At 38.0% G+C, this 27793-nt stretch overlaps 1 protein-coding gene across 3 annotated transcripts in view; it reads left to right on the forward strand.

Moving 5' to 3' along the window:
* Window positions 1–27793, forward strand: part of COL5A2 (collagen type V alpha 2 chain) — a 128697-nt gene that overhangs the window by 97363 nt on the left and 3541 nt on the right. For all 3 annotated transcript variants that reach the window (XM_085585315.1, XM_021531409.3, XM_085585314.1), the window contains exons 15-52: window positions 705–749; window positions 1739–1792; window positions 2653–2697; window positions 4668–4721; window positions 6451–6549; window positions 7003–7047; window positions 7142–7240; window positions 7704–7757; window positions 8276–8383; window positions 8885–8938; window positions 9637–9735; window positions 10402–10455; window positions 10922–11020; window positions 11118–11171; window positions 11270–11323; window positions 11820–11873; window positions 12406–12459; window positions 12793–12837; window positions 13267–13365; window positions 14124–14231; window positions 14360–14413; window positions 15920–15973; window positions 16095–16148; window positions 17164–17217; window positions 17982–18089; window positions 18197–18250; window positions 18451–18504; window positions 19575–19736; window positions 19833–19940; window positions 20838–20945; window positions 21094–21147; window positions 21474–21581; window positions 21681–21734; window positions 22997–23104; window positions 23978–24031; window positions 24721–24828; window positions 26273–26564; window positions 26720–26907. In XM_085585315.1, the coding sequence (XP_085441441.1) occupies window positions 705–749; window positions 1739–1792; window positions 2653–2697; window positions 4668–4721; window positions 6451–6549; window positions 7003–7047; window positions 7142–7240; window positions 7704–7757; window positions 8276–8383; window positions 8885–8938; window positions 9637–9735; window positions 10402–10455; window positions 10922–11020; window positions 11118–11171; window positions 11270–11323; window positions 11820–11873; window positions 12406–12459; window positions 12793–12837; window positions 13267–13365; window positions 14124–14231; window positions 14360–14413; window positions 15920–15973; window positions 16095–16148; window positions 17164–17217; window positions 17982–18089; window positions 18197–18250; window positions 18451–18504; window positions 19575–19736; window positions 19833–19940; window positions 20838–20945; window positions 21094–21147; window positions 21474–21581; window positions 21681–21734; window positions 22997–23104; window positions 23978–24031; window positions 24721–24828; window positions 26273–26564; window positions 26720–26907 (3153 nt within the window). The remainder of the gene's footprint in view (window positions 1–704; window positions 750–1738; window positions 1793–2652; window positions 2698–4667; window positions 4722–6450; window positions 6550–7002; window positions 7048–7141; window positions 7241–7703; window positions 7758–8275; window positions 8384–8884; window positions 8939–9636; window positions 9736–10401; window positions 10456–10921; window positions 11021–11117; window positions 11172–11269; window positions 11324–11819; window positions 11874–12405; window positions 12460–12792; window positions 12838–13266; window positions 13366–14123; window positions 14232–14359; window positions 14414–15919; window positions 15974–16094; window positions 16149–17163; window positions 17218–17981; window positions 18090–18196; window positions 18251–18450; window positions 18505–19574; window positions 19737–19832; window positions 19941–20837; window positions 20946–21093; window positions 21148–21473; window positions 21582–21680; window positions 21735–22996; window positions 23105–23977; window positions 24032–24720; window positions 24829–26272; window positions 26565–26719; window positions 26908–27793) is intronic.

The following is a 27793-nucleotide window of genomic DNA, read 5'->3' on the forward strand; positions in this document are numbered from 1 at the left end:
TAATAGAATCAAATAAAGCAATGCATAACTAAAACCTGACTCTCCTCTTTTAAGTTGTGATAGATTGGCTTAAAAGAAACAGGCATTGGAGAGGGGATGTATTGTAATAAAACTGACTAGTTTATTCTCAGATTTTTTGATCTCCATTGGCACTGCACCACTCTTACAACTTCAGATCAAAGCAGTGGTAACACAGGACAGCCAGCTACAGTCAGTCCTTTCAAGATAGGTTAAAAGATGTTTTAAAAGAGACTAGACCACTTTTTTCAGGCTTTTTCACTTTCATCAGTGCTGATGCTGAAACATTTTTGGACTGGCATAGGTGATAATTGAATGTGGGAGAGAACTATTCCTTTAGATTAAAAACATAGCAAATGAAGCGAATCTTCCAAAATCTAAATTTGAATGTGAGATTAGTAGGTAAGGAGACTTTGTGGTAGAAAATATTTCCTTCCCAAGATTGCCTACCACTTTCTGTAGTGGCAACAACAGCAGCAGTCTTGGCAGAGAGCACATAGACACTGAGAACACATAAACATGGCATTTCCATCAGCATGGGGAGCAGTGTCCTTGCCATGTGTGATGCACACAGGTACCTCTGCAAATCTGCCCCTGAGGTCCAAAATAAGCCCAGAGGACAGGGGTGAGATGTGACTCAATTTTCCTTTCACCCATTTCTCTAATAATTTAATTTCCTTTTCCAGGGAGAGTCCGGACCGACCGGAGCCATGGGTCCAACAGGTCCCCTAGTGAGTGTCGCATGCATTGGGTGTTGCAGAAATGATTGCAAGTACTACTGCCAGTGGGAATTTCAGGGGTTTGATATCTGCACTTGAGCTCATGGAGCTGAACTTTCTCTTCATAAAGGCTTGTTTTGTGATAGTCTGACAGTGAATTTGGCCCACTGTAAGCTGTTCCTCCCCTCCATTCACAGCCATAGGTAATAATGATAAATCAGAAGGCTCAGCAGAGACTTGGCTGTAGGTGTGGTGATGGTTTCCCAACTCATATAAGTGTGTAGGGTCATAGTATTTTCTTTTTCACATGTTGGTGCCTCATATGGAGTGATTTCAACATGAGAAAAACTGGCTTGGATTGCTCTGAAGTAGAATTGGAGTAATTTAGATCAGGAATGAACTGGCTAAGAAAACCATGGACAGAGGGTTTTGGAGGTTACATTGAGGATAAGTATGCATGACCTGGAAGTGAAATGGAGAAACTTTTTTTAGAATAATTTTTGTTCATATGTGGTTTTGGACAACTGAATAGGCATGAGTAGTGTTACGTGACAAAAATTGACTCTCAGCAGTGCTCATGGAAGTAAAGCCTCTTTCTGATATCAGATAATGGCATCTCTCTGTGAAGCACTATGTTGTGTGTAGAATGTAATATCCCTGTAGTAGAATCTGAATTTGTGAATTTGTGAATGAGTGAATGAGATTTGTGAATTTGAGAATGAGATTTAGTGAAAGAGGTTGCATTATTGTCACAGGTAAGTATATAAAAAAATGATTCTAATTTGTTTAAAACTAGAAATATTGTTGGAATGGAAAACCAGAAATTATAGTTTATTAAATTTCCACTGGGCAAGCCTGTGAAGCTGTAAGGATTTTATGAGCTGCTACTTATTTTCTGCTATAAGACAAGTTACTCCTGCAGGAGTGGAAAAAAAACAACCCTTTTTTTTATTCTGGTATGATGACCTCCTGAATAATGCACTTTTTATTCTTTCTTCAAGGGACCTAGGGGAATGCCAGGAGAAAGAGGACGAATTGGACCACAGGGTGCCCCTGTAAGTAGAAACTTCCTTCTCTTTTGTAATTTTTCTCTTCTTAAATTTAAATCCCTGAGCCTGAAAGTGTTAGTTCATGTGACTTGCTAGTCACTTATGTTGTGAGTTCTGCTTTAGCTTAAGAAAGTTAGGGCTGAGCAGTTTTGTGGGGTGACGTCTGTACTATAAATTTTAAAAGTTAAAAACAGTTTTAAAATGAGAGTGATAACTATATGGTAACTTCTTATAGCAGAGCTGCCCATAAATCCAAATACCCTCACAGCATGATTTTCTGGGATATAAAAATGTCTTCTATGTTTCTGTTGGATTTCTTGTAAGAGATTCTTCTCAGCAAAAATTACTTAACAGGAAATAATGTTTCAGTTTTGTCTGGAAAAAGGTTTAAAATGAAGGTTAAGATTAATTATTTCAATTCAGATTTCAATTTATTTGAAATCTAAAAATTTAATTTCTGATAATAAGGCTACCTTAAAAATATTTTGATTTTCAGCAAAAAGAGGGATTATCCTCAACATGAAATCATATTTGAATTAGAACTTTCATCCTTTTACATCCATTGTCAAGTATTGTTTTTCTGGCATTTCTCCCCATGACTTTTATATGATTCACTTGTATCATGTGCCCTATACAATGACACTCTCAAAATACTGTCCTTTCTGAAAATATGGAAATCCATTAACTCAAATGGGAGCATAATTTCTTCCAGAAGGTTTCCATGACAGTATTTGGAGGCATGTGCAATCCAGCATTTCTTCAATCACTTTAATATATATAATTTTATCACAAATGCTGAAAATAAATAATTAAAAAAATAGGTAGAGTCCTTACAAATACTCTGTGTTTTCTATTTTTGTGTCTAGGGTGGACGTGGCCAGCATGGTATGCCTGGGAAGCCAGGCCCAATGGTGAGTGATTGGTTCTCAATCAACCACTTTTTCACTCTGTATTTCCACTCGCCTTTTGACAGTACCAAAAAAAAAAAAAAAAAAAAAGTTGGCAGTTCCTGGTTTCAGTTAAGTGTATCTGGAATTAATTATCTGGGAATGATTCTTAGCTCTACTCATTTTAGGTTTAGTGCTGCCCTCTGCAAAACTTTCCTCTGTAGTTTACTTTGTCTAAAGGTTTTAATTTGCAGAGGGGTCAGCCATAGCCTCCCCTGGGGAGGTGATGATGCTTTGCTGCTCTTATGGAGTCCATATGGTAGGGGGGAAAGTGCCTCAAGTGCATGCACTGCAATCTAAAGCAGTTCATAATTGCATGTTATCTTCCTTCACATGCAAAGCTGGCAAATGAGGCTGTTGTCAGCAAGAAGAAAGGCACTCACTGATAGCACTACTTGCTCCCTGCAATTATTCTATTAGCAAATGTGTAAAAGAGCCTTTTAATTAAGGACAGTCACTTTTTGAACTGAAGGACAGAGGCTTGTGTCTGAAAGTCTGCCAAGCTGAGAAAGCCTGGCTTGCAGGGCTATTAAGTTCTCCCACCATGGCAGCAGGGCTGCAGAGGAAGACATGACTGTTTACACCCAGAGTGTCAGTGTAGCAAAGGATGTTGGTTTTGATCCTGCAGTCCAAGCTCACACTGTATTTGAAAAATACATTTGTGTGAATTTACATGAGTCAGGGATTACTGCTTGCAGTTAGACTTTCATTTTGTGGGTACTCTTTATTTACTTATGACAAAATTCTGAGAAAAAAATTGTTTACAGGTGTCATTTTAATGAACAGACTGTTCTGTTAAACACTTCATTAAGAAACAATTAACTGTAATAGAAGTTCAAATTATGAGTGCGAGTGCCTAAAAGCTACAAAACTCAATTATTTAGTGTATTATGAAGGAAAGGTGAGTTGTTAGAAGAAACTTTCAGACCAAAAAAATATTTTTTCTTATTTAAAACATACTATAAAGATAAAAGAAGCTGGGTGGCAAGCTGTGAGGTTTTACATGAAGCTTGAAATTTTTCTTTGGCATAAAATGTGAACTCAGCTTCACTGGACATGATAAGTGGTTGGCTAATATTTTTGGAAAATCCCATGAAGTGTCACAAGGGAGATGCTCATCCTTAATGCAGTGGTTCTCACTGGAGAAAGCGTTAATGAATGTGCTGTTATTTGGGTCAGTGCAGTGGTACAGCATAATCCTGGAACTCTTCCTGCAACAAGAGAGAGATTTGGCAGACATTATTTGTGATCCAATAAAACTGGGACATAGGTTTTCAACTGTTGCATCAGTTCTGTAGAAACCCAGTGCAAGGTCACAACAGAAATGTAGTCTGTAATTAATGCTAAGTGGGACAGATTGTTCTGATTAAGTTTGTCAGGAGAGCTTTATTACACAGAGCATTTTTTCTCAGCATGAATCATATTTTGCAAAAAGAAAATCAAGAAAAGATAAAGAGGAATTATCTGGTAACAGAGTTGCAGTGAGGATTAATAACCACAGTGTGCCGCCATCCCAAGCCTTTGGAATAGAAAGTTGTCTTGAATATCTTGTACGGCACAAAAGACATTATGGAAATGGAAACATCTTTGACTCTCTAGCCCTGAAATTTTGATACAAGGTCTGTGTTTTACAGCTTGCAAATTAATTTGCCTGTGAATTGTGTACATTGCAATTCAGGCACTAATAGCTGAATCAAAAACTGTAGCTTTGCTGAATTCAGCAAACACATTATTAAAGAACTGCATCACAATTCCATAAAATGTATATGTATCACTTAAAAACCTGGTATTTATAGTTATTTTGGTTTTGTTACAAGCAAGTGTTTTATGACTAAAAAAACCAGGTAATTCTAGACCCACGTTTAGCCATTGATGAGATACTAATCTGTGTGACATAAACCACTAAATTACAGTTTTGTGTCTTTCTTTTGTAGGGCCCACTTGGTATAACTGGATCTCCAGGTTTTCCTGGTATTCCTGGCATAAAGGTAAAAAAAAAAAAAAAAAAAAAAAAGAGTGTCTTTTTAAAATGTCTAACAACTCACAACTAACAATGTGTGCTAGACTACACAGAGCCCAGGCTGACATGTGTACAGATCCTCAGGAGCTGCTGTGCAATCAGTCTTAGTCAAGACTTTCAGACAGAAGATAAAACCCAAAGCCAAATGAAGCAATTGCAATTCACCACTGTTAAGATACTTTGCTTTCCCTTTTGCTCGTGTCAGAGGGTGATTATAAGATGACTGCCATCTGTGCTTCAGGAATTTTGTCCAGAATATTCAAAGAATAGCAAGATACATTGCTAGAAGTGAGGTTGTGAGGGAAAATCAAAGACAATAGAGAGGCAGGACCTTCTAGTGCTGAAACTTCTAGTTTTGGCCAAGAAAACTTTTTGGGATGATCTAGACTGGTAAGGGGGAAATGCCTGAACCCCAAGAGAGTCGTGGGGTTCATCACGACAGAGAAAATTACAGTTAATATCTTTTGTGGCTGGGAGTGATTAGGCTGTGAAATGAAAAGCTTTCCTTTGCTGTAGTACTGTCTTTGTGGCATTTCCCTCTCTTGCTTTGCAAGAAAGTGCTCTTTTTTTTTTTTTCTTAGCCTTGAGCCAATGTCTTCAGAGATAGGAGATAGAAAAGACATCTCATCCAGCTTCCTTATAGTTCTTATACATGCTCTGCATCCAGCTGCTCCTCTTCATCCCTTTACACTCCTAAAACATGATAAGAAAATGTTATACAAGAAGAAACCCTCAACTGGTCAGGTAGCCAAGATCAGCAGATGTTTTTGTGTTGTTGTGAAGCTGGCAAGATTCATGACACTGTTTGGAAACAAGTCTTAATAACAGTATCAACTTAATCATAGAGTCATAGAATAGCAGATTACAAGGGGACTTCTAGGATCATCTGCTCCAACCTTTCTTGGAAAAAGTACAATCTAGACAAGAGGAGTGTACAGTTAAATGAGGGCCCTTGTAGTGCATGTCATAAAATGTTTTAGTATGGCTCAACATTACCTAAGGAAATGTTTAAAAAAGCTGTCACCTGATGAATCAGAGCTTTTGAAAAGGAGAAGCTACCTTCTAGTTTGATCATCAGATGATGTAAAATTGGAAAAGTTGAACTCATAAAAATCTCAGCAGATTATACAATGAAGATGTGGACTTGTTCTATGAAGATGTGATATTAACAGCCATCAGTTCCAAAAGGCATATTTCTTATATAAAATTAAAATTCAATGAAGATGCTGGGAGGAATTTCATCCAGTCTAATGTTACAGGGATTTGATATTTTGTATTGTTCTGAAACAGTGAGTTCATCTGTGCTGTGCATAAAAAACCCTAAACAAATCAAATCAACCAATCCCAGATGTGTTACCATATCTATATCTTAACAGCCTTGCTGTTAATGAAGGTAGAAAAAAAACAACTTGTAAAATTACAGACACATAGTGGGATTTTAGCGAAATGTTGCTTTTCTGCAATTTCCTTGTCTTGTATACATTGAGAAAAAATCCTGTCTGTACTTTTAATGTTTGCATTCTCCTAGAAGTAATAGAAGCAAAATTAGGTAAGCAAAATTTCATTTTAAGTATTATAAACTATTTCAAACATGAATTGTTTTTTTGTTATAAGCTCAGTATTCCTTCTGAATTACTTTATAGTGCTGCATTTTAGAGCAAAATAATTTGAAGTTGTTTTCTCATGTGGAATCCTAGGGTGAAGCAGGTCCAACAGGTCCTCGAGGTCCTGAAGGTCCTCAAGGACAAAGAGGTGAAACAGGTCCTCAGGGCCCAGCTGGGTCACAAGGTCTTCCTGTAAGTACATTGAATTGAGTTCCTCAGTGCTCAGCTTGTGCATGTTCACCTGTTTATGGGGGATTTTAGTGTGCCACCTTACAACAGAGTTTTAGTCAAATTGCCTTTTTTTCCCAAGGAAGAGAAGTCTCATTCTTTTGTTTTGTGCTAATTGTATTAATAATAACTATTTATTATTTTATTACAAGTTGGAAAACTGAAAGTTACAGTCTCATTAAAGTCTCAATCCTCAGAGTACTTTAAAATTTAAGCTTAAACATAAGATCTTCAACATTAAAAACCACATTAACTTGCATGACATTGCTCTTTTTAAGCATTTGTGTATGTTGCTATATTTATTTAATAGCCTTTATTTTCTGGTCTTGTAAATTGGATAAAATACCTGTCCTCTGCTTTTGTGATTGATACTCATCTCATTAAAATGACTTTTAATGATTGGTACCTTATCTTTAGGGTGCTGAAGGGACAGATGGTTCCCCTGGTGCAAAGGGCCCTACTGTAAGTAATCATATTTCCTGTTGAAGAAATTGTGCAAGTTAATTTCTTTGTTCTGGTTGTGTTTCCTCACTGTGCTTCCTCTTTGTATTTGTAGGGATCTCCAGGCACTGGAGGCCCCCCTGGATTATCAGGCCCCCCTGGTTCCCCAGGACCACAGGGCAGCACTGGTCCCCCTGGGATTCGAGGCCAGCCGGTATCAGGGTCTTTGTCTCTTTGGGAATTGTAGTGCCTGGCACATGTGTCACTCCATGGAACAGAACTTTGGGAATTGTAGTGCCTGGCACATGTGTCACTCCATGGAACTGAAGCAGGGATTAGCAGTGGGTTGTCTTTAAATACATCAGTAGCATGCCAGGGAGAATGCTAAGACTCAGATCCTGTGAATCTACTGTGTATCCAAAATACCACTACTTCTTTGAAAAAGAAGTGTGTCTTTAATAGATCTGGGAAAAGAGATTTATTTAAGTTTTTTTCTTGATAACATAATCATAAACAAGCATAATAAGGGAAAGACAAACCATTAGAAGCATCATATTAGACTTCCTACAATTAGTGACTAAACTAGGAAATGTTTGTTTCATGGCATAATACAAAATGATGAAGTGGTTTATGCAGACTTTTAACTTTACTGGTGCTATTAATGTGTTTGTTTTCAGGGAGACCCTGGTGTCCCAGGTTTCAAGGGAGAAGCAGGACCCAAAGGTGAACCTGTAAGTCTCCATATGCTTTTTAAGATGAAGAGGAAACATAGAGGCTTATAACCATGTAGCTTTTTGGGAGAAAACCAGCTCTGCAGAGTTTGAGTTGGTTTATCAACCAATCTCCATCTTTTCTTTGTCACCAGTTAAATAATCATGTATTAACTGACAAAAATATAGAGGTGAAGTAATAGTCTTTTTACCACTGTCTTCTTCTTTGAAAGTTTCTATTGGAGTCTCACTGAATTTTGACTCCTTTGCAGCTTGATGAAGTACAAATTATTGTGGGTGATTATAAGAAGCAGTGTCCAGTCCAACTTCAGAATTACAGTTTATTAGCTTATAAACTATGTAAAAGAGAAAAGCAGATGCTGAAAAGCTGTTATTTTTAACTGATCCAAGACCTAAGTATTTTCTTCTCCTTTATTTGGAAAAGTGTTTATAATGTCCAGAAGACAATCTGTTTCAATATGCCTGAGAAATGGTGAGCTTAACAATGTTTTTTTAAAATGACATTTTATTCTCACTAGGGCCCACAAGGTCCCCAGGGTCCCATTGGCCCCATAGGTGAAGAAGGGAAAAGAGGTCCTCGAGGTGATCCAGGATCAGTAGGTCCACCGGGCCCTGTTGGAGAGAGGGTAAGAAATCTAGAGGAATAATATATCTTAAGAGATGCACTGCTAAGCTGAAAAACCTTTTGACCTACCCATGGATATTCTTACACCTGGATTGTGGGTGTAGTCAAACCTTGTTTTCCTAGCAGTAGTTAGTTCTGTGTGTTATTTTTTACACTGGATAATTTTATGTGGAGATTCAGTACCCAGGGTAGTATGGTAGGAGAAAGGATGGAGATAGGACAAACTCATCTACAGACTTTTTCCTAGGCCTGCACAACTGCTCATCTTTGCTTTCAATGAGGCTGTTCACACAGAAGGAGCTGTCCAGCATGCATGAATGAGACACTGATGTTTTTACCATTCTTAAGTCATAACCCCACCCCCTGCTCCCCAAGTTAAAGTACTGAAGTAAGAAAATTATAAGGAAATGAACTGAATCTTCAAGCCATAAATCTGGTCCTTTATTTGTAATAAGCTATGTAAAAATTAAGATAATTGTATCATATCTACTGCTTTTCCTAGGGTGCTCCTGGTAATCGTGGTTTTCCAGGTTCTGATGGCTTGCCTGGACCAAAGGTAAATTATATTAAAGTGTCCATCTTTTATTGTGTAATTTGTTAAATCTTCATACATCCAGACATGTAAAAAGAAAGTCTTCAATTAAAAATATCTGCTTCTGGGCAGAAAGGCAGATACAATTTACAAATGCTAAAAAGTGGACTGAAAGTTTTGAGACAGAAATTTTTTGGGAAAAGTCACTTTCAGTTCCCATGATATTCAGCTTTGCTTGCTTGTCCCTGGCTCAATGCTCCACTGTTTTGACATGTGCACAGTAAAGGACTGACCTGTTCTACTCCTATATTGCTTTATATATTGCTGTGTAGAGGGGGCTCTGTGAAAAATTGCTTATTTTTTGTGTGTGGTGTGATTTTCTAGGCTTGTCCCTTTAAAAAGATAGGTTTATCTGGCTTTCCTAACTGCTCTAACACTTCCAGGGAAGTGACTCAAATAGTCATTTGTCTAGTACTTCTGTAAATTCCTACCTTCTTGGTAAAAATACAGGGATTCTAAAATGCTCATAAAAACTTGCTTTAAAGAAGAGAAACTTTTAAGTAATAAAGATAGTAATTAAGAAACTAATAATAGTAAAAGTATTAATGATTTGTAACTTTGTTTGCAAAAATAGGTTCTTAATAGAAGATACTGTTTTATTTCACCTGCTCCTGCTGTCACTGTTCTAGCTGTTAACTAGCAGCTCACTCGTGTCTTTCTAGGGAGCCCAAGGAGAGCGTGGTCCTGCAGGATCTTCTGGACCTAAAGGAGGTCAGGGAGATCCTGGACGTCCTGGTGAACCTGGCCTTCCAGGTGCAAGGGTAAGGGACTGGTAGCAGTACCCTATAAACTGTGGTACCTTTCACTTTCCAAAGGCAGCACTGGATGTTGGGGAATTCAGAAGCTGTTAGGCAAGGGCAGACTGGTTTTAGTGGGGCTAAAGGCCAAAAGACCTGTCTTTATTTCCTGCTGATGGTGGGAAGCACAGGTTTTGGCTTCGAAAAAGGAGAAATTGCCCTGATTGAGAACAGCTGATACAAATGAAGGACATGTGTTTGTAAAGCACAGTTTTTTCCACAGTTAATATGATTGAAGGCCAGCCTTCATTAAATTGGTGATTGATAACGTAGAAGATTGAATGGTACATATCACCTGGAGATTTTTTTTCAGGAAAATTATTGGAGGACAATTCAAAATATCAGAAAAAGAGGATAAAGTGAGCAGTATAATGTGATATAGATCATGGCAGAAATAAAGATGAGCATATGAGAAGCTCAAGAGGTGGAAAGCAAGAAAAGAGAAAATAGGAAGAAGGAAAATCAAAAACAGTGAGGGATGAAGCTATAAAGTGAATACAAGGATGAACATAGAGAACATAGAGAAGTTTGTGCTACAGTAGTAACTGAGCATTTCTTTGGGATTAATGTTTCTTGATTGTTATAGAATTATAGACCTAACCTTAATACCAATACTATTCCTGCTTTTAGGGTTTGACAGGAAATCCAGGTGTTCAAGGCCCTGAAGGAAAACTTGGCCCCTTGGTAAGTGACAAAAATGAGTCTTCAGTTAATATCACAGTAATTCAAGGGTCCCATCTCATAGAAATTTCTTTTATTAACATGTGTTTATTTATTAAGGCTCATCTCTTTTGATAGTTCACTTTACATTCCTTACTTCAAATTAGGTGAAACCAATAACATTTGTTTAGTTTTGTCTGTGTAGCAGTGTCTCTTGCTTACCAGCTGCTGCGTCATTGTTAAATGATTGAACTAAATATTTTTCTAGTTGTCTCTTTAAGGTCCCAATAAATTATTTGTACGTGATTCAATTCTAATAATTGCATAGCATTTATTTAAATCCAGCAGTATGGCTATTGTTATATCTGCTGTAAAAATAAGCCTGGTTAATGTTATTTTCCTTATAAAATCAAGCATTTTCTTGGGATTAATAAATTCGTATTAATAAATATATTTAGAATTGAATGTGGAAAATGCTTTATCTCTGCAGGGTGCTCCTGGGGAAGATGGACGTCCAGGTCCAGCAGGTTCCATAGGAATTAGAGGTCAGCCAGGCAGCATGGGCCTTCCTGGGCCAAAGGGTAGTAGTGTGAGTATGGCAATCCCTTTTTGACTTTAACCATTTTTGTATATTTTAATGGGTGGAAAAATATCTAAACCTGGTCATTTTTATTTCTGCAATGTAGGGTGATCCTGGAAAACCCGGAGAAGCAGGCAATGCAGGAGTCCCAGGACAGAGAGTGAGTGTGGCTGTTATTTGCAGTGATTGTGGAAAATGGTGCTTTTCTTTTATGTGTGTTCACTATATAAGATTTCTTCCCCTGTCATTTTAATGTAGGGAGCCCCTGGTAAAGATGGTGAAGTTGGCCCTTCTGGTCCTGTTGGCCCACCAGTAAGTCAGTTTTTGCTTCTCTGCCTGCCTGCCTGGCACTCTGTTTACTCACTCCTCTTTTTTGTTTTCTTATCAACCTTCATGCCAGTCGTTGATTCCAAACAAAAAATCCAAGAATATTTAAAGAAAAGTTGCCCTAGAAAAATTGACAGCTTTGTATTAAAATGTATATATATTAGTTGTCTAATTCCTTTTACTAACTATTACAAAAAATTATGCAAGGAGTAAAAAAGGATTGTAGTTAATTTTCCCCATCTTTCTTGGTTTTAATGGAATTGAGTGTTTTCTTGTTACCAGAGAACCTTTAGGGGAAGGATTTTAAAGAAATGATAAACATCTTACTGCATCTTTTAGATAGGCCATCTTATCCTGGGATAACTAAAAATGTATAGCAAATAAATACCTAATTGAAAATACTCATATTCAGAGAAAAGAAAAAAAATGTGCAGCCTGCCTATATTCCTCTTAGGTTTACTTATTATTTAATTTTATGTAGGGTCTGGCAGGAGAAAGAGGAGAACAAGGCCCTCCAGGTCCTACAGGGTTTCAGGTATGTGCATTCTTTTTTTTTTTTTTTTTTTTAATTTAAAAGTAAACATCCATGTCTTCATCAACTTAAATTGGAGAAATTCAATCAAGTCATGCATAACTTCAGAACTAAGGCAAGGATGTTCAGAATAATTAATGATCCATAACTTTCATATCAGCTGTTCACTAAACCAAACTTGGCAAAGGCTTAAATACCAGCTCTGTATCCCTTGAGAGGACCTTTGGAGTTAATCAATTTTAACTTGAGGATTTTCCAAAAAAGTTCCAAATATGTAGCAAAATAATTGTCTTGATAATGAAGTATTAATTAAATCAATATCCGTTTATAGAGAACTTTACTTTTAGGGCTACCATCTCATTTAGAGAGGGGGAAACACTGGTGCAATATTCATATAACTCTTTCCTTTGGGGATCTCTGAGAGTGTGCTCTTATACTGAGTGTACTATAACATTCATGATCTTGATGTCCTAGTTAATTCTGGATTTACATAACTTTCTTTCATGTTAGTGACCATTTCATTTACTTTTTACAGGGATTGCCTGGGCCACCAGGTCCTCCAGGTGAGGGAGGAAAGCCAGGTGATCAGGTATGTGTATGTGTAACATAACATTAAAAAGAATACTATTTATAAAGTAATTTTACATTTTCTTCTCTCTCTAATTGAATTTCCCACTCTGTTTCAAAATGCTTACTGATTGATATAGTCTGCAAGCTGTTTAAGAGCTGCTTTGGCATAAAATAATTATGAGAATGTGTTCTTGGACTGAGCTGCACTATCACCTCTTGTCATTGACAGATAGGATTTAGAATTGGCCATCTACATTCACAGTACTTTGGAGACAGAAATGTTTGTCTCTAATTTCCATAACTATAAAGTTATGAATAATGATTTCATTCTAATAGTGAATTTTGTTCTTAGGGTGTGCCTGGAGATCCTGGAGCTGTTGGCCCATTGGGCCCCAGGGTAAGCATTTTCTTTCAGAATTTAAATATTCATAACAGTTCTCTAAGGTTGGAAGTTGATGCGTAACATGGACTTTAGCAGCTAAAGTCCTCTGACCTTTTTCCCCACCAACAATATGATTGTAAATATGGATATGTTTTAAGATAGTTTCTGTAAAATCTACCACCTTTAATGATTTTTGTAGCTCATGAGGTGGTGTTGAGTACTAGCTGCTAAATGATTTGGTTTATGCTGTGAACTGGGACTTTTTAGTTTGCTAAGCAACATATTTCCTCCACCTCTAACAGTAAAAGCATAAAACTAGTTTTTATTTAATCAGCTCTCCTAGAATATGTTCACAGGCTCTGCTGCACTTATGGTGCATTTAGGATTTTGTCTACCAGAATTCTACCCTGCCTTTTAAATAAATGATGATCTTCCATTTTGTAGGGAGAACGTGGCAATCCAGGGGAAAGGGGAGAACCAGGTGCCTCAGGTATCCAGGGTGAAAAGGGTATGGCTGGAGGCCACGGTCCTGATGGCCCAAAGGTAAACTGAGTAGAGATTTGCATTGCTGCAGTGATGTGATGCATAATTCTGCTCATTTGCATGAATATAAGAGAGATATATTTTACTATAAATATGAAAGGCATCTCACTTGCATAAGGAAGGACACGCAATTCCAATGATAACAATATTAAAAATTTGCAACATACTTAAATGTTGAAAATTTGCAGTAGAACTGGGCAAAGCCATTTCTGAACTGCAGAAAACCTCCTAGAAATGTTGTAGGAGCCATGCCACTTTACACAGACACTTGGTAGGGCTAAGCAGTTAAAAGAAAATGCTGAAAGCTTCATGCCTGTATGCATGCACCTGCTCTGGATGTGATTAGGCCAGCAAAGTCAGGTCAAGCAGGGAGTGCCTGTGGTTATGTGAGACCTGTAATAGACATGAGCATCTCTGCTCTTGGAAACTTCTACCTGTACCTAGTTTTTGTACTAAACCTATGTGACATCAAGGTCAAGGAAGAAAGATTCTCCACTTTTTTTTTTGTCTATTTTCATCTCCAGTATGCACTGATTAAATATTAACGTATTTGGAAAAACTATGGTATTACAGTTGAACTTCCTGAGTAACACAATGGGAAAAGAAAAGTATTTGGATGTGAATAAAGTCCAAATTTCAGATAAAATTATTACTTTAAACTGTACCTCAGAGATTTCAACGCAGGCACAACATGTTCTGCAGCCTGGAGACAAAGATGCTTCTCAGATGAATAGGCAACCACCTGTTTTTTGTTCCAGGGAAGCCCAGGCCCTAGTGGGACACCTGGAGACCCAGGACCACCAGGCCTTCAGGGCATGCCTGGAGAGAGAGGGATTGCTGGAACACCTGGCCCTAAGGGTGATCGAGTAAGTGTATTTTTTGCTGTCCTCCTGATTAGCATGACTTGTCTGTCCCTTAACACTGCAGTTATTCCAGGGTAAGACCTGCTCAGCATTCAGTGGCATAACTGGGATTTTCTGGATGTTTTCCACAGGGCGGTGTAGGTGAGAAAGGTGCTGAAGGTACAGCTGGCAACGATGGGGCAAGAGTAAGTAAATCTGTCCCTTCTTTAGACCTGCTCTTCACACAGTTTATCTACTGTGCTAGGGAACTCAGCTTTTGGAGTTAAACACTATGCAGTATTATCATGCATGGTATGTCATGTGTTTACAATCATTACCTCATCCTCCAAATCTTCAAGTTTTTCAAGACCTCTGTGCACAACATTTTGGGGAGTCTGTGTTCCAAGTCTCTATTTGGTATCATCAATTTTGTGGGTTAAAAGCTCAATGGAGAGGATTCACAGTTAATTTGGGATTCGTCTAAGCTGACTATAGTAAAAAATATGAAAAAATGAATAGACAGAGGTGAATAGGCAAAAAGCAAACCTTCCAGCTCTCAGTTTTGGACTAAGGCAGATGCCTCCTTATTGTCTTCATTGAGTTGCCCACAGTTTGCTCTGAATTTCACAGGTGAAAATTCCTGTCAATGTACTAAGCTTCACATAAGCAGTAAGTTGTTGGCACTTCTGGAAAGTTTTGAATCTCCATTGCATTAATAAGATCTCTAGTCTGCTCAAGATGTGTTCAAGATGCATTGCACAAACTCTGCTGCACAGACCAACTGTCCAATAGTTGCAATTGCACTGGGTTTTCTTTGTATGCACTGACCAGTTTTCCTTCCCAGATGTTATTTGAGTTACTTTTTACATGAATTGAGACTATATCTGAGATTCTTGGGTTGTGCAAACCAGTTGGAGTGCTAGCTGCTAAGCATTTGGAAGTCTGAGGTACAGAAGGCACAATCAAAATACAAAGATCCTGTCTGGACTAAATTTAATTGTTAAAGAGAAAAAAATTTTTTGAGAAACCATATACAGAAGCTCTAATAAAGTTATCATCTGTGAGCTGCAATTGGTTATATAAATCAAACATTATCCAAAGATACAGAGCAGTTCTTAGTCATTGTAAGGGATGTTTAGAGCTTATGGTAGTTAATGAACAGGTGAAGTAATGGTGAGCTGAAGGATCATTATGTGGAGTTGGTGAGTTTGAAAGGAGAGTTTGCAATGTATTTGCCTGCCTTATGAAGAGATAAAGGGCATTTTTGAGAAGTTTGTAAGATCAAAATGAATCTTCAGAAAAAATGATGGCTACATTACAATTAATTTAAAAAGTTAAAAGTTAAATACTAACATAAAAGAAACAGAGCACTATGCAAATGGGGAAAAAATACTTGATTCCTTTTTGAGAGAGTAAAATAAAGCTGGGCTGCTTTTTTTTGTATCATTGGCCTTATTCGTGAACATTGCATAAAGCAGATGATGAACTTAGAGAAGAGAGAATGAAGGAAAGCAGATCTTTTGTGAGGAGTTTGGTCATTGGGAGAGGAATTATTGCAAGTCAATTTTAGATAAAGAAGACAAAAGAATCTTCCAAAGATAAAGTAGAATTCAAAGGAATGAAAAAGGGAATGGTAATATATGAGAAGTTTTAAACTGTCTTTTTTGGAGCACCACTTTTCTAACTTCCTATCTTCTTAATTTGTTCAAAAGGGTCTCCCTGGTCCAATAGGCCCAACGGGTCCAGCAGGTCCCACTGGTGAAAAGGTAAACTGATTTTTATTCCTTTCCCTACTGAAGTTTCTTAATATTATCAGACTACATTAGCATTTTAATGACCAAACAAGTTAGTTACTTGGGAAATAAAATTATTCCATTTTATTTTAAGGGTGAACCAGGTCCTCGGGGTCTAGTTGGTCCTCCTGGTTCTCGTGGAAACCCTGTGAGTAAACATGCTTTTTATTTTGTCTGGTGTAAGTTAACAATACCTAATGCTGATCCAAACTCCAGGCATTTTTCTTATTTGCTGATATATTTTCCCTTTTTTAACTTCCCTTTCTCTGTAGCCAAGTGTGAAGTTCTGACTTGTTGCTGTGCACTTGCAAAAGTATTACCAAATTTTCTTCCTTCTTTTAGGGCAAACTTTATATAGAGTCACCCTCACTTACCTCACTCCTGAAACTGTGCCACCACTTGTAATTGTGTCAATGTTTTTAAAAGCATGCCCCTAGCAGATACCACTGCACACAAACAAATATTTAACAGGCCAAGCGCAGAGGTAATCCTTGGTTCATCCAGTTATGTAACTCTCGTCATCTTCCATCCATTAGTGATTTGAAGTATTTTAAGGGTTGACTTCAATTAGGGAATTAGAGGTTCAGCCCTTCTAGATTCTTCAGACTGCTTGAAATTGATTATGTCCCTGTCATAAATCAGAACATTCTTATTTCCAGTATAACTTGGAGCAGCTTCCATCCTTTAAGGGAGTGTTGGAGTTGGCAGCTTTCAGCTGCTTCTCTTCCAAGCAAATGTTGAGTGGAAAGCTCAGTTGAAGCCTGTTGTGACCTTATAGAAGAGTACATCTTTGAACTACTGTTTTTTTTCCCCAGTGTGATTGGAGTGCTAGGTTGAATGAAGTGTATGCTCTTTGGCCATCCCTGGAAGGGGTGGGTTGTGACCATAATTTTTCCTAATGCTGTTTTAATACTCGCCTGTGTCTTCCATCTCTGAATTCTGAAAGCTCAATATAGTCTTGAACACATGGCAGCTTTTAACATCATAGCTAACATCCTTTATTTTATGATTAAAAGATCATTTGATTCTGATTAATAGAGCAAAAGTATAATGGCACTTATGATGGTAAATAGGTAACATCCTTTCTGGTATATTGAACTGTAACTGATACTATCTGCAGAATGATGGTTATTAAACACAGTTATTTCAATTTTTCTGTCCAGGGTTCCCGAGGAGAAAATGGCCCAACTGGTGCTGTTGGTTTTGCTGGTCCCCCGGTATGTGTTTTGGAACACTAATGAGTTTCCTTTCCTTATGTTTTTGACACACTTCATTTCCTTCATTATGAATAATATTGTGGTGTTCTGGATCGGGAGTCACATTTTTGCTGCAAAAAGAGCTGTTTCTTTCTCCCACCAATATATCAAGGGAAGGAAAGGGCCAACAAGCGCCCTAGATATTTGAAAAGTGGTTTTCTTGTTAAGATTATGTAATTGCTCACCAGATTTCATATTTTCATTAGTATGTTATATTTCTCCTTTGGGATTAAAATGAGGGAAGTAAAAAAGTATTTACTGAAGGTAGCAAAGATTTGGATCATGAGTAGTGAAGGCTGGAACAAAGTGATGGACCAGATGGACTGGAATACCCTCAGCTTTCCCACAACCTAAATATCCTGTTTCAGGATCCCTTTCACAGTCTTGCACCTGCTTCCCTTGATGGGAAAAAAAAGCCTAGAAAAGACAGTGTTTGTTTTGTAGCCACTGAGGAAAACAGAATATCTAAAGAGAAGAAAAATATGAGCTAGATAAGTAAAGTATTTCAAATGAAAATACTAGCTTCACAGAATGTTTAGAAAATGTCATGTGTGATCTTCTAAAGACCATGCTGAATCATTAAACAAATGCAGTGTTTTCTGGTCTGATTTTTACCCTTGATATTTTTATTTTTACCCTTTTAAAAATTATCTACAGAATTATTTTTTTAGGAATGATTTGGTGTTGCCTTCCCTGATGTTTCTTCCAAATAATTTTTCTTATAGGGCCCTGATGGTCAGCCTGGTGTGAAAGGTGAACCTGGAGAACCTGGACAGAAAGGAGATGCTGGATCTCCAGGACCACAGGGTCTTGCTGGGTCTCATGGTCCTCCAGTAAGTATGAATAAAATAATCACAGAATCAGTGACATAGGCTGATCTTGTTAATTTAAAAAGTTCTGGGTGTTCACTATCATCCCTCTCTTTCTCCTGTCCTTTTAGGGCCCCCCAGGTGTTCCTGGTCTGAAAGGTGGTAGAGGAACTCAGGGTCCACCTGTAAGTAGATATTATGTGTTGAGACCTGGTGCAGATAATTGAATACAGAAATTTTACGTAATGTGTGTATTATTCCTTATCTCAGCTTGTTTTTTCAGTATGTAAATATAATTTACTCACTAATTCAGCCAAGAACATTTGAGGTAACTAGTGCTGTGTTTCTTTTGATAAAGATGGCATTAAAAAGGAGCTTTTTTTAGGGTGCTACTGGATTCCCAGGATCTGCTGGAAGAGTGGGGCCTCCAGGACCTACTGTAAGTTAATTATGATTTTTCTAGTAGGTATGTTTTATAAAATGGCCACCAAGAATCTGAAGGTTAAATAAAGCAAGAAAGGTGAACCAGGGTTTATGGCCTGATGCTATTGAAGAGAACAGTTTGTCAGCACTGACTTCTGTGACTGATTGTTTGCATCTTTAAATAAAGCTCATTAGTCTTCAACTTGGTCCAATGCCTGATATTGGTCCAAAGCTTTCCATTGGGTTAGGTAGCTTTTCAAATTGCTGCTCAAATTGCTCCAATGACTTGATTACTTGGAGGAATAAAAAGCGCCAACTTATATTTTCCTCTATATTTTACTTTTTGTCCTTTTAGTGGTGACTGAAATTACAACAGTTTTTGGAAAAGAAAGAACTTCTACTGAGTTCTCTCATTGGTGGAGTTTTTCATAAGTTCCATTAAAATAAACTCAAACCCTCAAACACAAACCCTCCTCTGTTCAAACATTTTCAGAAACACTATAAAAAATACTAGCTGTGGATCAAGTTGGGAGTTGACTTCCACACAGAGAACTGTGTCATGCTTCATATGCCTTTTAATGTTATGATTAAAAAAACAACTTGCAATTATTGTAAGGTTATCAAAAGTGAAGTTTATGGAAAATGTAATAGACACGTGAAGTTTCTTAAAAGTATTTGAGAAATGAACAAAGGTCTGTTGAAACACTAATTTGTATCATGGAAATGAAAAGTTTGGATGTGGACTTTAGTTTGATGATATTAGAAAGAACAGGCAAAGGTGAGTTTTCTAGCAGTGGTTATATACTTGAGGTGAAAGAAAAAAACAAAAAAGAGAGAGTCAAAATAAAGTGTCTTTTAAGTAAGTGGGTTTGGAATTGAAAATTGCAGGGGGACATGGGTGGAACTTGGACATAATTTCATATTTATTTAATTTCATTTATTTGATCATAAAAAAGATGATAATAGCTTTTAGCTCATTCACATTTGTTAGCCTCAGAACATGCATTTATAGTTAATTGAAACACAGTCCTTAGGATTTTATTGTCCTGGTCAGAAAAGGGTCCAATATGTTTTCATTTTTTTTAGGGAGCCCCAGGGCCTGCTGGGCCTATTGGTGAACCAGGAAAAGAAGGTCCCCCAGGTCTTCGTGGTGATCCTGGTTCTCATGGCCGTGTAGGAGACCGAGGGCCAACGGGGCCTCCCGGTGGCCCTGGGGACAAGGGTGACCCGGGGGATGACGGGCAGCCGGTATGTCCCTTGGCTGTCCCTCCACCAGCTCCAGGCTGGCTCTCTTTGTTGCTGCTGATGTGACAGTGACACTGCTTTCTCCTCTGTGGATTTCAGGGCCCAGATGGCCCCCCTGGTCCAGCAGGAACTACTGGTCAGAGAGGAATTGTTGGAATGCCAGGACAGCGGGGCGAGAGAGGCATGCCTGGGCTGCCAGGGCCTGCAGTAAGTGACCACCAGCCTGGGAATTTCTGTGTAGGATTTGCAATGTAGTGCTCCTTAGCATGAGGAGAAAGCTGGAAAACTTCAGTTACAGGAGTGAATAGAGAGAGAATAGTACAGAACTTAATCTCATGCAGATGCATGAGGTGAAATGTTTACTTCCTTTTTGTTTCTGCCATAATGGAAAGTCTGAACCTGAACTAAAAATGAGTAATAGTGTTAAGGCTTTTGTCTAAAATGTTCCTATTTGACTTAAAACTTCATCCCTGAAAAAAACAACCTCGTACTCTCATTTAGGTACCCAAAGGTCACTTGAATGTGAGTAAATACTCTGCAAGCACTGTTTCATAAATTGTGAACTACAGACTTCCAAATTGCCACTTTCAGCTCTCTTTGCATTAATGTAGCATTTATAGATATTTGTTCGATAGCCTAATGATCCAGTAAATCAAGCAAATAAATAGACAATTAGTAAAAGGATTGATATGGAGGATCTGTCATTACCACTGAATCCATGAAGTCACTTTATAGCTAAAGTTGGCCAGAAATTTTTCCAGGTTAAAAAGTTTTATTGGTGTTGAGACAGAAAAATCATGTTAATTATTTCAAACTGCATTATATTTTTCTGAAATGTAAATCACCATAGCTATTGCAGATAATGACATCAGACTTACTGATTTATCAGCAACTTCTTAAAAATACAAATATATTAAATACATATTGAAATTCTGCAAGAACCTTTTCTTTAAACATCAGGAATTTTTTTCATTTACAAATTTAGATGGTATTTCATTCTGGATTAATGAGTAGTTTTTCAGGCAGCAGGTTGTTAGTGCTTTCCTTGTTTTGTGATTGTTTTGTGATTGAAATTTTAATATGATATTTGTCATCTGTTTTTAGGGTACTCCAGGAAAGCAAGGTCCCACGGGGCCACCAGGTGACAAAGGTCCCCCAGGACCTATTGGCCAGTCTGGTGCCACTGGGCCTGTAGGTGAAGCTGGTCCAGAAGTAAGTATTACAGCATTGTAGCATGCAAGAAAAAATGTGGTCATTCTCCTTGACTTGAAGTTAGAGAGGGAGAGCAACTTTCTAATTCTTCTAGAAATTCAGGATTACAGGGTGAATCAATAGTTCTATTTTTCTTCCATAACTCCAGGGACCTGCTGGTAATGACGGTACTCCTGGACGAGACGGAGCTGTTGGAGAACGTGTAAGAATATATTCTTTTCTTAATTTTCTTCTGCACATCCCTATTTTATTCTTGACTTATTGTAGATTTTCTTTTCATTCAGTTAACCTGATGGAGAGCTTGTTCTGAAAGTGTATCCCAGCTTTGAATATAGTACCTCTCAAAGCTGAGGATGCCTGGCTAAAAGGCTAAGAACATCTGCTTCCACAAACTCAAACTTGAGTTCTTGCAGCAGGAATATCTTTGTAGGTTGCAATTGCTCAGAAATAGACTGGCAGTGCCACAGTTTTGTTGCATTGGTCTAGACCAGTCCTCTTTAGATAAACAGTTGAAATTCTGCTTTGCAGGGTGATCGTGGTGAACCTGGCCCTGCAGGCTTACCAGGTTCTCCAGGAGGCCCAGGAACTCCAGGTCCTGTTGGCCCTCCAGGAGATGCAGGTCAAAGAGGTGAAACTGTAAGTGAGGCTTTTTTAAAAAATACTTTGTTTATCAAAAACTATTGTGTATGGTTTTCATGCATTGCCTCACATGCTTTCTGTATGCAACCTTTGTAGGGTTCTCGAGGTCCAATGGGTCCCCCAGGCCGTGCAGGAAAAAGAGGTTTGCCTGTAAGTTGCCCATGGTCACTGTGGTTTTGTCTGAGATACCACTGAGGAAAATGTGTGAGGAATTCAGCCCAAATGAGAATGCCAAGGAGGGCTTCACCTTGTGTTCTGGCTGCAAGTGGGTGCAGGTAGTTCTGAGTTGCAAAGCTGCACAGATTTGGGTATTTGTATTTGGATACTCCAGTAGTGCTTTGGAAACCTCTTTATTTGGAGCATGTTTCTGTCTGGATAATGGTAGGACCTGAGTTAGCAAATGGCTGGAGTTTGGTCTAAATAAGGGCTAAGGAGATAAAAATTTGACAAAAAGGGATGTTTTTAGATAAAAATGGCAGAAATACAACACAATCTCCTGTTCCCATTAAAAGGCCTTAATTCAACTCATGAACTTCCAATTCCAGTCTGAAAAGGAAAATAAACAAAACTCCTCTTTTTTTATGTTACATAAGTCTTTTACAGTCCAAGTCTGGAACAGAAAATTAATTGCAAACTTGGGAAATTCAAAACAATGTTGTCCTGTCCCTAGCAGATGTCATTTCAGAGACAGTAAAGTTTATTGAGTAGTTAGTGATAATGATGCCATAGATAAGCTATTTGGAATCTGGCATTGAGAGATTTAGCATGTAATTTGGGCTGAGAAATATAGAATTGAAAAGAGCAGCCACATTTTGCAATGATTCTTGAATTAGTGTAAGAAGTTTGCAATTATCAAAACTAACAATGAAATTGTGACAGTAATAGGAACAAGGTATTTGTGCTGCCTGGATGTTGTTGTCTGTAGTTAGGGAATGCAACTTCAGTTGTACTTTAATCATAATGAAGGTGAAAGAAGCTATGAGAAGTGAAGATGCAGTCTGGATGATTTCATACTGAAAATATGCTTTATCATAATGAGTCTGTGAGAGATACTTAATATTTTAATCACCTTAACAAAAATTATCTGCCATATACAGTAAGGTGAAGAAATACATTGATATTAAAAAAATTGTTTTTCTAAATTATTTATTATCATTAATATAGTTCCATGGGTTTTTTACTGTGCTATGTAGCTAAGTAGAGTAAATTTGCTACAACTATATTTAAGCACAGCACAGTTTTCTGTAATTACTTACTTATTTTTTGATAAAAAATTAAGATTCTTGGAGCTGCCTCAACATCATCATCTTTCTGGCTTTAAAAGTTAAGGAGATACAAGTGTAGTGTCTAAAATCAAATGAGGGAGTTTTGAGGTTGGAGTTTTTTTCCCATTTCATCACTGATATTTACAGGGTCCCCAAGGGCCTCGTGGTGACAAAGGTGACAATGGAGATCGAGGTGATAGGGGCCAAAAGGGACACAGGGGTTTCACTGGACTTCAAGGCCTTCCTGGCCCTCCTGTAAGTTGTTCTGTTTTTACTATAATTTTATTTGCTTGGTACTTAATTAGTCTATCAGGAACATAGTTATTTAAAGTGGAAAAAAAAAGCAAACTAGTTATTTTTTCCACACAAAGTGTTTGAATGGCCTGGTGTCTGTAGTTGATAATATTTTTAATGCAATTTTAAAATACTGTTGCATGATGAGGTAAACCTGTTGTTGTAAGATGTGTGTTCTGTTCTTGTTCCCTTTGCAAGGCCAATCCCTTAAATCACCTGTCAGCAGAAGATGGTCACAAAACTGCTAGTTTGAGATAAGCTATTTAGAGTGTGAAAAACTTCTTGGCAGTGTTTGAATTCATTAGAGTCAAGGAATCCAGTGCAAAATCCCAAAAGGACTGTGAGAGCATCTCTTGCTAATATTTTCAAGAACTTTAGGATTCATTGTCAATTGAATGGAAATATAATGGAAAGCTTGCTTTTTTTTTTTTTTTCTTTTTTTTAATTTTTATTTTTAACATTTATTCACTGGTGCTGTGAAAATGTTGGAAGTTTCAATGCACAGGAACAGCAGCAACAAAAAGCCTGACACCCAAATTACCTTTTCATTTGTGACAGAGCTGTCATTTACTCTCTTGCAAGCCACTCTGATTATAAATACCTCAAAATTAGGGCTTTTCTAGAGAAACAGCTTTACAACCAAGCACCAGTAACCCTAACCCTAACCCACTAAATTTTATTAAGTTACTGAGGAATTAAGATAAAGGTACCACCCATTGTTTATGTACCTTTTAATCCTATTCATACCGAATTGTGTGTATCACACACTAATACCTTAAAACTAAAGCAATATGCTCTAAATGGCACAATGATATGATAATTTCTTCTGTTTAGGGTCCAGTTGGTGAACAGGGCAGTCCTGGCATTCCAGGCCCATTTGGTCCACGGGTGAGTATAACTTTTAAGGTTTTTTTATGCTTGGGTTTTTTTTTTCTTGCTCAGATGTCTATTTCTGCATCACTTGTATTTCAATGACTTTTATTGACTTTGATATAATATGGTCATTACCCTAATATATTTTGCTGAGACATCACCTTGTTTAATACAGTAAAGCTTTGTCATGAGTACAGTTTTTTGTACATAAAAATATTAGCTCAGAATGACTACAGGGCTGCAGTCTCTTTTTACAGACACTTTTGCTGCAGCTGATACAAAGTCATACATGCGGCAGCTTTGCCACTCATCCCCCATTCACTCAAAAATAATGGAATGTTCCTTTGGGAACATCCAAGGGAGGCATCTACATCTACCTCTGAGCCTGTATCTGAGGGTGTACAAAAGCTACTCCAGTCTGCACAGCATCTGGAATCTGGAACTGATCCCACTTAATTGGTTAAGGAAAAAGTTATACATTTGAGCCAAGTTATATTATCTCAGGTGATTTACTTGAGAAGAGCAGCTTTTAAACTACCATCTTACTTTCACAGAAGAAGAAAAGAGGTGATTTTAAAAGGTTTGGTAATAGACACAAGTATTCAGATTGCTTCCTGACAAGATATTGCTTATAATGAGCAGTTTTGTAAAATTTTGTTATTAAATTATTAAATTATATTCCATCTGTCTCCTATATTTTCTAGGGTCCTCCAGGTCCAGTTGGTCCTTCTGGAAAAGATGGAAGTCCTGGTCTACCCGGGCCAATTGGACCTCCTGGTGTTAGAGGGACTGTGGGAGAAGCTGGACCTGAGGTAAATTGATGGGAATATGGGGGAAAAGGTTATCTTCAAATAATCAGATTCTTTTTTATAGTCCATCACATTATTTTCTTGAACATCTATGAGCTGAAGATAAATGATAAAATGTGGTAATTTCTCCAACAAACATCCAGGGTAACTGTATTGAAAGGGTTAATTTCTTACTCATTTTCATCTTCTGAACCTGGGATGATTCCAGTCTCACCTACCTACCTTCATGCTGGGCTGAGGCTTAGAGACACCAAACCATGACCTGATTCACTACTGAGGAAAACTGCTTTGACCAGTTTGGAAAGAGTCCTAAACCTTGCTGAATGCCCCAGGCATGTTCCACATGCACCAATTCAAAATACTCAGAAAAAGTTAGTTTGTAGTTAAACTATTTGAAAGAAGATAAATTTTAAAAATTCGAGGAATTTGAGAAAAGAGTGATCTGAGTGGTCAGGTGGAGAGTTAAAAAATTGATATTGGTTTTTTTGAGGAAGAGGTCAGGAAAAATAATGGTCAGGAAAACGGAGGAAGTTTTTTCCGACTTTCTGTCTGGTAAGACATGGTGTTTCCTGTGTTTATCATGTGCTAATATTCTGCCTATTTCATTTGAATTTCTGCTAATTATCAGTATCTCCACTTCTGTCCAGACACCAAGACCTGTATGAAAAGTCTACGGCAGAGCATAAGAGTGTAATAAGTCTCTATGAACTGTGTAATGAAACCACACAAGAGATACCACATTCCAATATTCTTAGTTTTGCTTTCCATCAAAATTCAGCTGGAAGTACATTACAGACTTTGTGTTGCCAGAGAAGGGCTGGCAGGGTGAGATGTTTATTAACAGATATCTTCTCACGTGTCCTGGTTCATGGTGACAGAAGGACTTCACAACCCACCATTTGGGAAAATTTACTTAGTCAGAAAAACACTTGCTCTGCCAAGTAAGGATGATGTAGATTCTGTCACACAGAAAGACCAGAGTTTTGTGGCCAGAGAACTCAGCACTGTGCTGGATTAATATAAAGATGTTTCTAGTGCCATCCAGGAAAATGATCCTGAGGCAACTTATGGAAAGCAGGAATTTTAAGAAATAATGTTGTTAGGCAGGGATCTGAACAAGGAGGGACAGGTTTAACAAAGGGAATGAGGGCATTCCTTGGAGACTTTTTCCAGCTGTTGGTTTTAAAATTAGGAGTAATAAAAAGCTGGGCAAGGCATTAAGGCAGTCAGAGAGGACATGAAGCAGAGTGAATACATATTTCACATGTAGTTCTTATCTCTTATCCCTTTTCTTTGAAAGGTGAAATCTTTATATCTGAATTATTCCCTGTGCTTTAGAATGACTGGCCCCGAAGTTTTGAGGGGGTTTTTGGTGGCAGGCTTTGCTGTCATTTGGCATAGTATTTATTCTACTGGACCTCTGTTGCCTGTTTGTTTTGAACCTTAGGGCCCACCAGGTGAGCCTGGTCCTCCTGGTCCTCCGGGGCCTCCAGGCCACCTCACTGCTGCCATCGGTGACATCATGGGACACTATGACGATGCCATGGCGGATCCACTACCAGAGTTTACTGAAGATGAAGCAGCCCCTGATGACCACAATAAAACAGACCCAGGAGTCCACGCCACGCTGAAGTCCCTGAGCAGCCAGATCGAGACCATGCGCAGCCCCGACGGCTCCAAGAAGCACCCAGCAAGGACCTGTGATGACCTGAAGCTGTGCCACCCCTCCAAGAGGAGCGGTGCGTGTTCACACCTCTGCTCTCTGCCCTCTGAGGCTGCCTCGTGTCCAGCATGGGTCACTGCTTTGCACTGCTGCAACATATTTCTGCTTATGTCTTCCCAGCTGTTTCAAAACCCTTTGTAATCTAACAGTCATGTTTTCTGTTCTTTGTAGGCGAATACTGGATTGATCCTAACCAAGGATGTGTTGAAGATGCTATAAAAGTGTACTGCAACATGGAAACTGGGGAGACCTGCATTTCTGCCAACCCATCCACTGTGCCCCGCAAAACATGGTGGGCCAGCAAGTCCTCTGACTTAAAGCCTATTTGGTATGGCCTTGATATGAACAGGGGATCACAGGTAAATATAGTTACTGTTAAGAATTGGCTTCTGAGAAACTTGTTGCTTTGTGGTTTGGAACTTCTTCTGCTGCTCTGAGCAGGTTCTGCTACAGTCACATTATACCTGTTGATTGACTGGCTTATAGCCAATTGATTGTTAGTATCCTATAATAAAGATAAAAAATAGCTAGGAAAAAATGCAAGAGCATCTAATGCAGGATTGGCTAAAGGAGAGCACTGCTGGACAAAAACATCAGCTTCTCTATCAGTCTTTTACTAAATGTCTATCCTGTCCTTAAACAACTGTACCCTGATACATAATCCAGATTCCTGTTGTTTTAGTTGAATTCTAATCTTCCTTTCAGAAAACACCATACTGCTAAAAATTACAAAAGTTTATAATTTTTTTTTTAAATGAAAGTATGATTGCTATCATATGATCAAGTTGATCCATGATTAATCCATCAGTCTCTAGGCAGATAAAATTTCACTCACCTATCTGCTGGGTTTTTTCTCTATGGTAACTTCTAAAATTATACTTAAAGATCCTGACAAATAATAGAAGTTTACTCTATGCAAAGTATATAATTTATTAACTAGTTTTTGCCATTTTTATTCCTAGTTTATCAAAAGTACAGAGAATATCTTCAAATGTTATTTCATAGAACATTACTATCTTTAAATTCAGTATTTAGTCTGTGAAAAATAATGCTGTTATCAACTGGATTACTGAAAACAGTTCAGAACTTTAACAGCTGAGAACAGATGTGATATTGATTACTCTTTTGAGATGCTTTCACTTATTACTAAATTCAGGAAGCCTTGCCACGACCCAGCACATCCCGGTTGATGTTTAGCTGCCTGCAGAGCTACACAGAGGGGTTTGTAAGGCAGCTGCTCTTTGG

The sequence above is a fragment of the Lonchura striata genome, chromosome 7 (genome assembly GCF_050655825.1).
Source record: "Lonchura striata isolate lonStrDom1 chromosome 7, ASM5065582v1, whole genome shotgun sequence".
NCBI classification, from domain to species: Eukaryota; Metazoa; Chordata; class Aves; order Passeriformes; family Estrildidae; genus Lonchura; species Lonchura striata.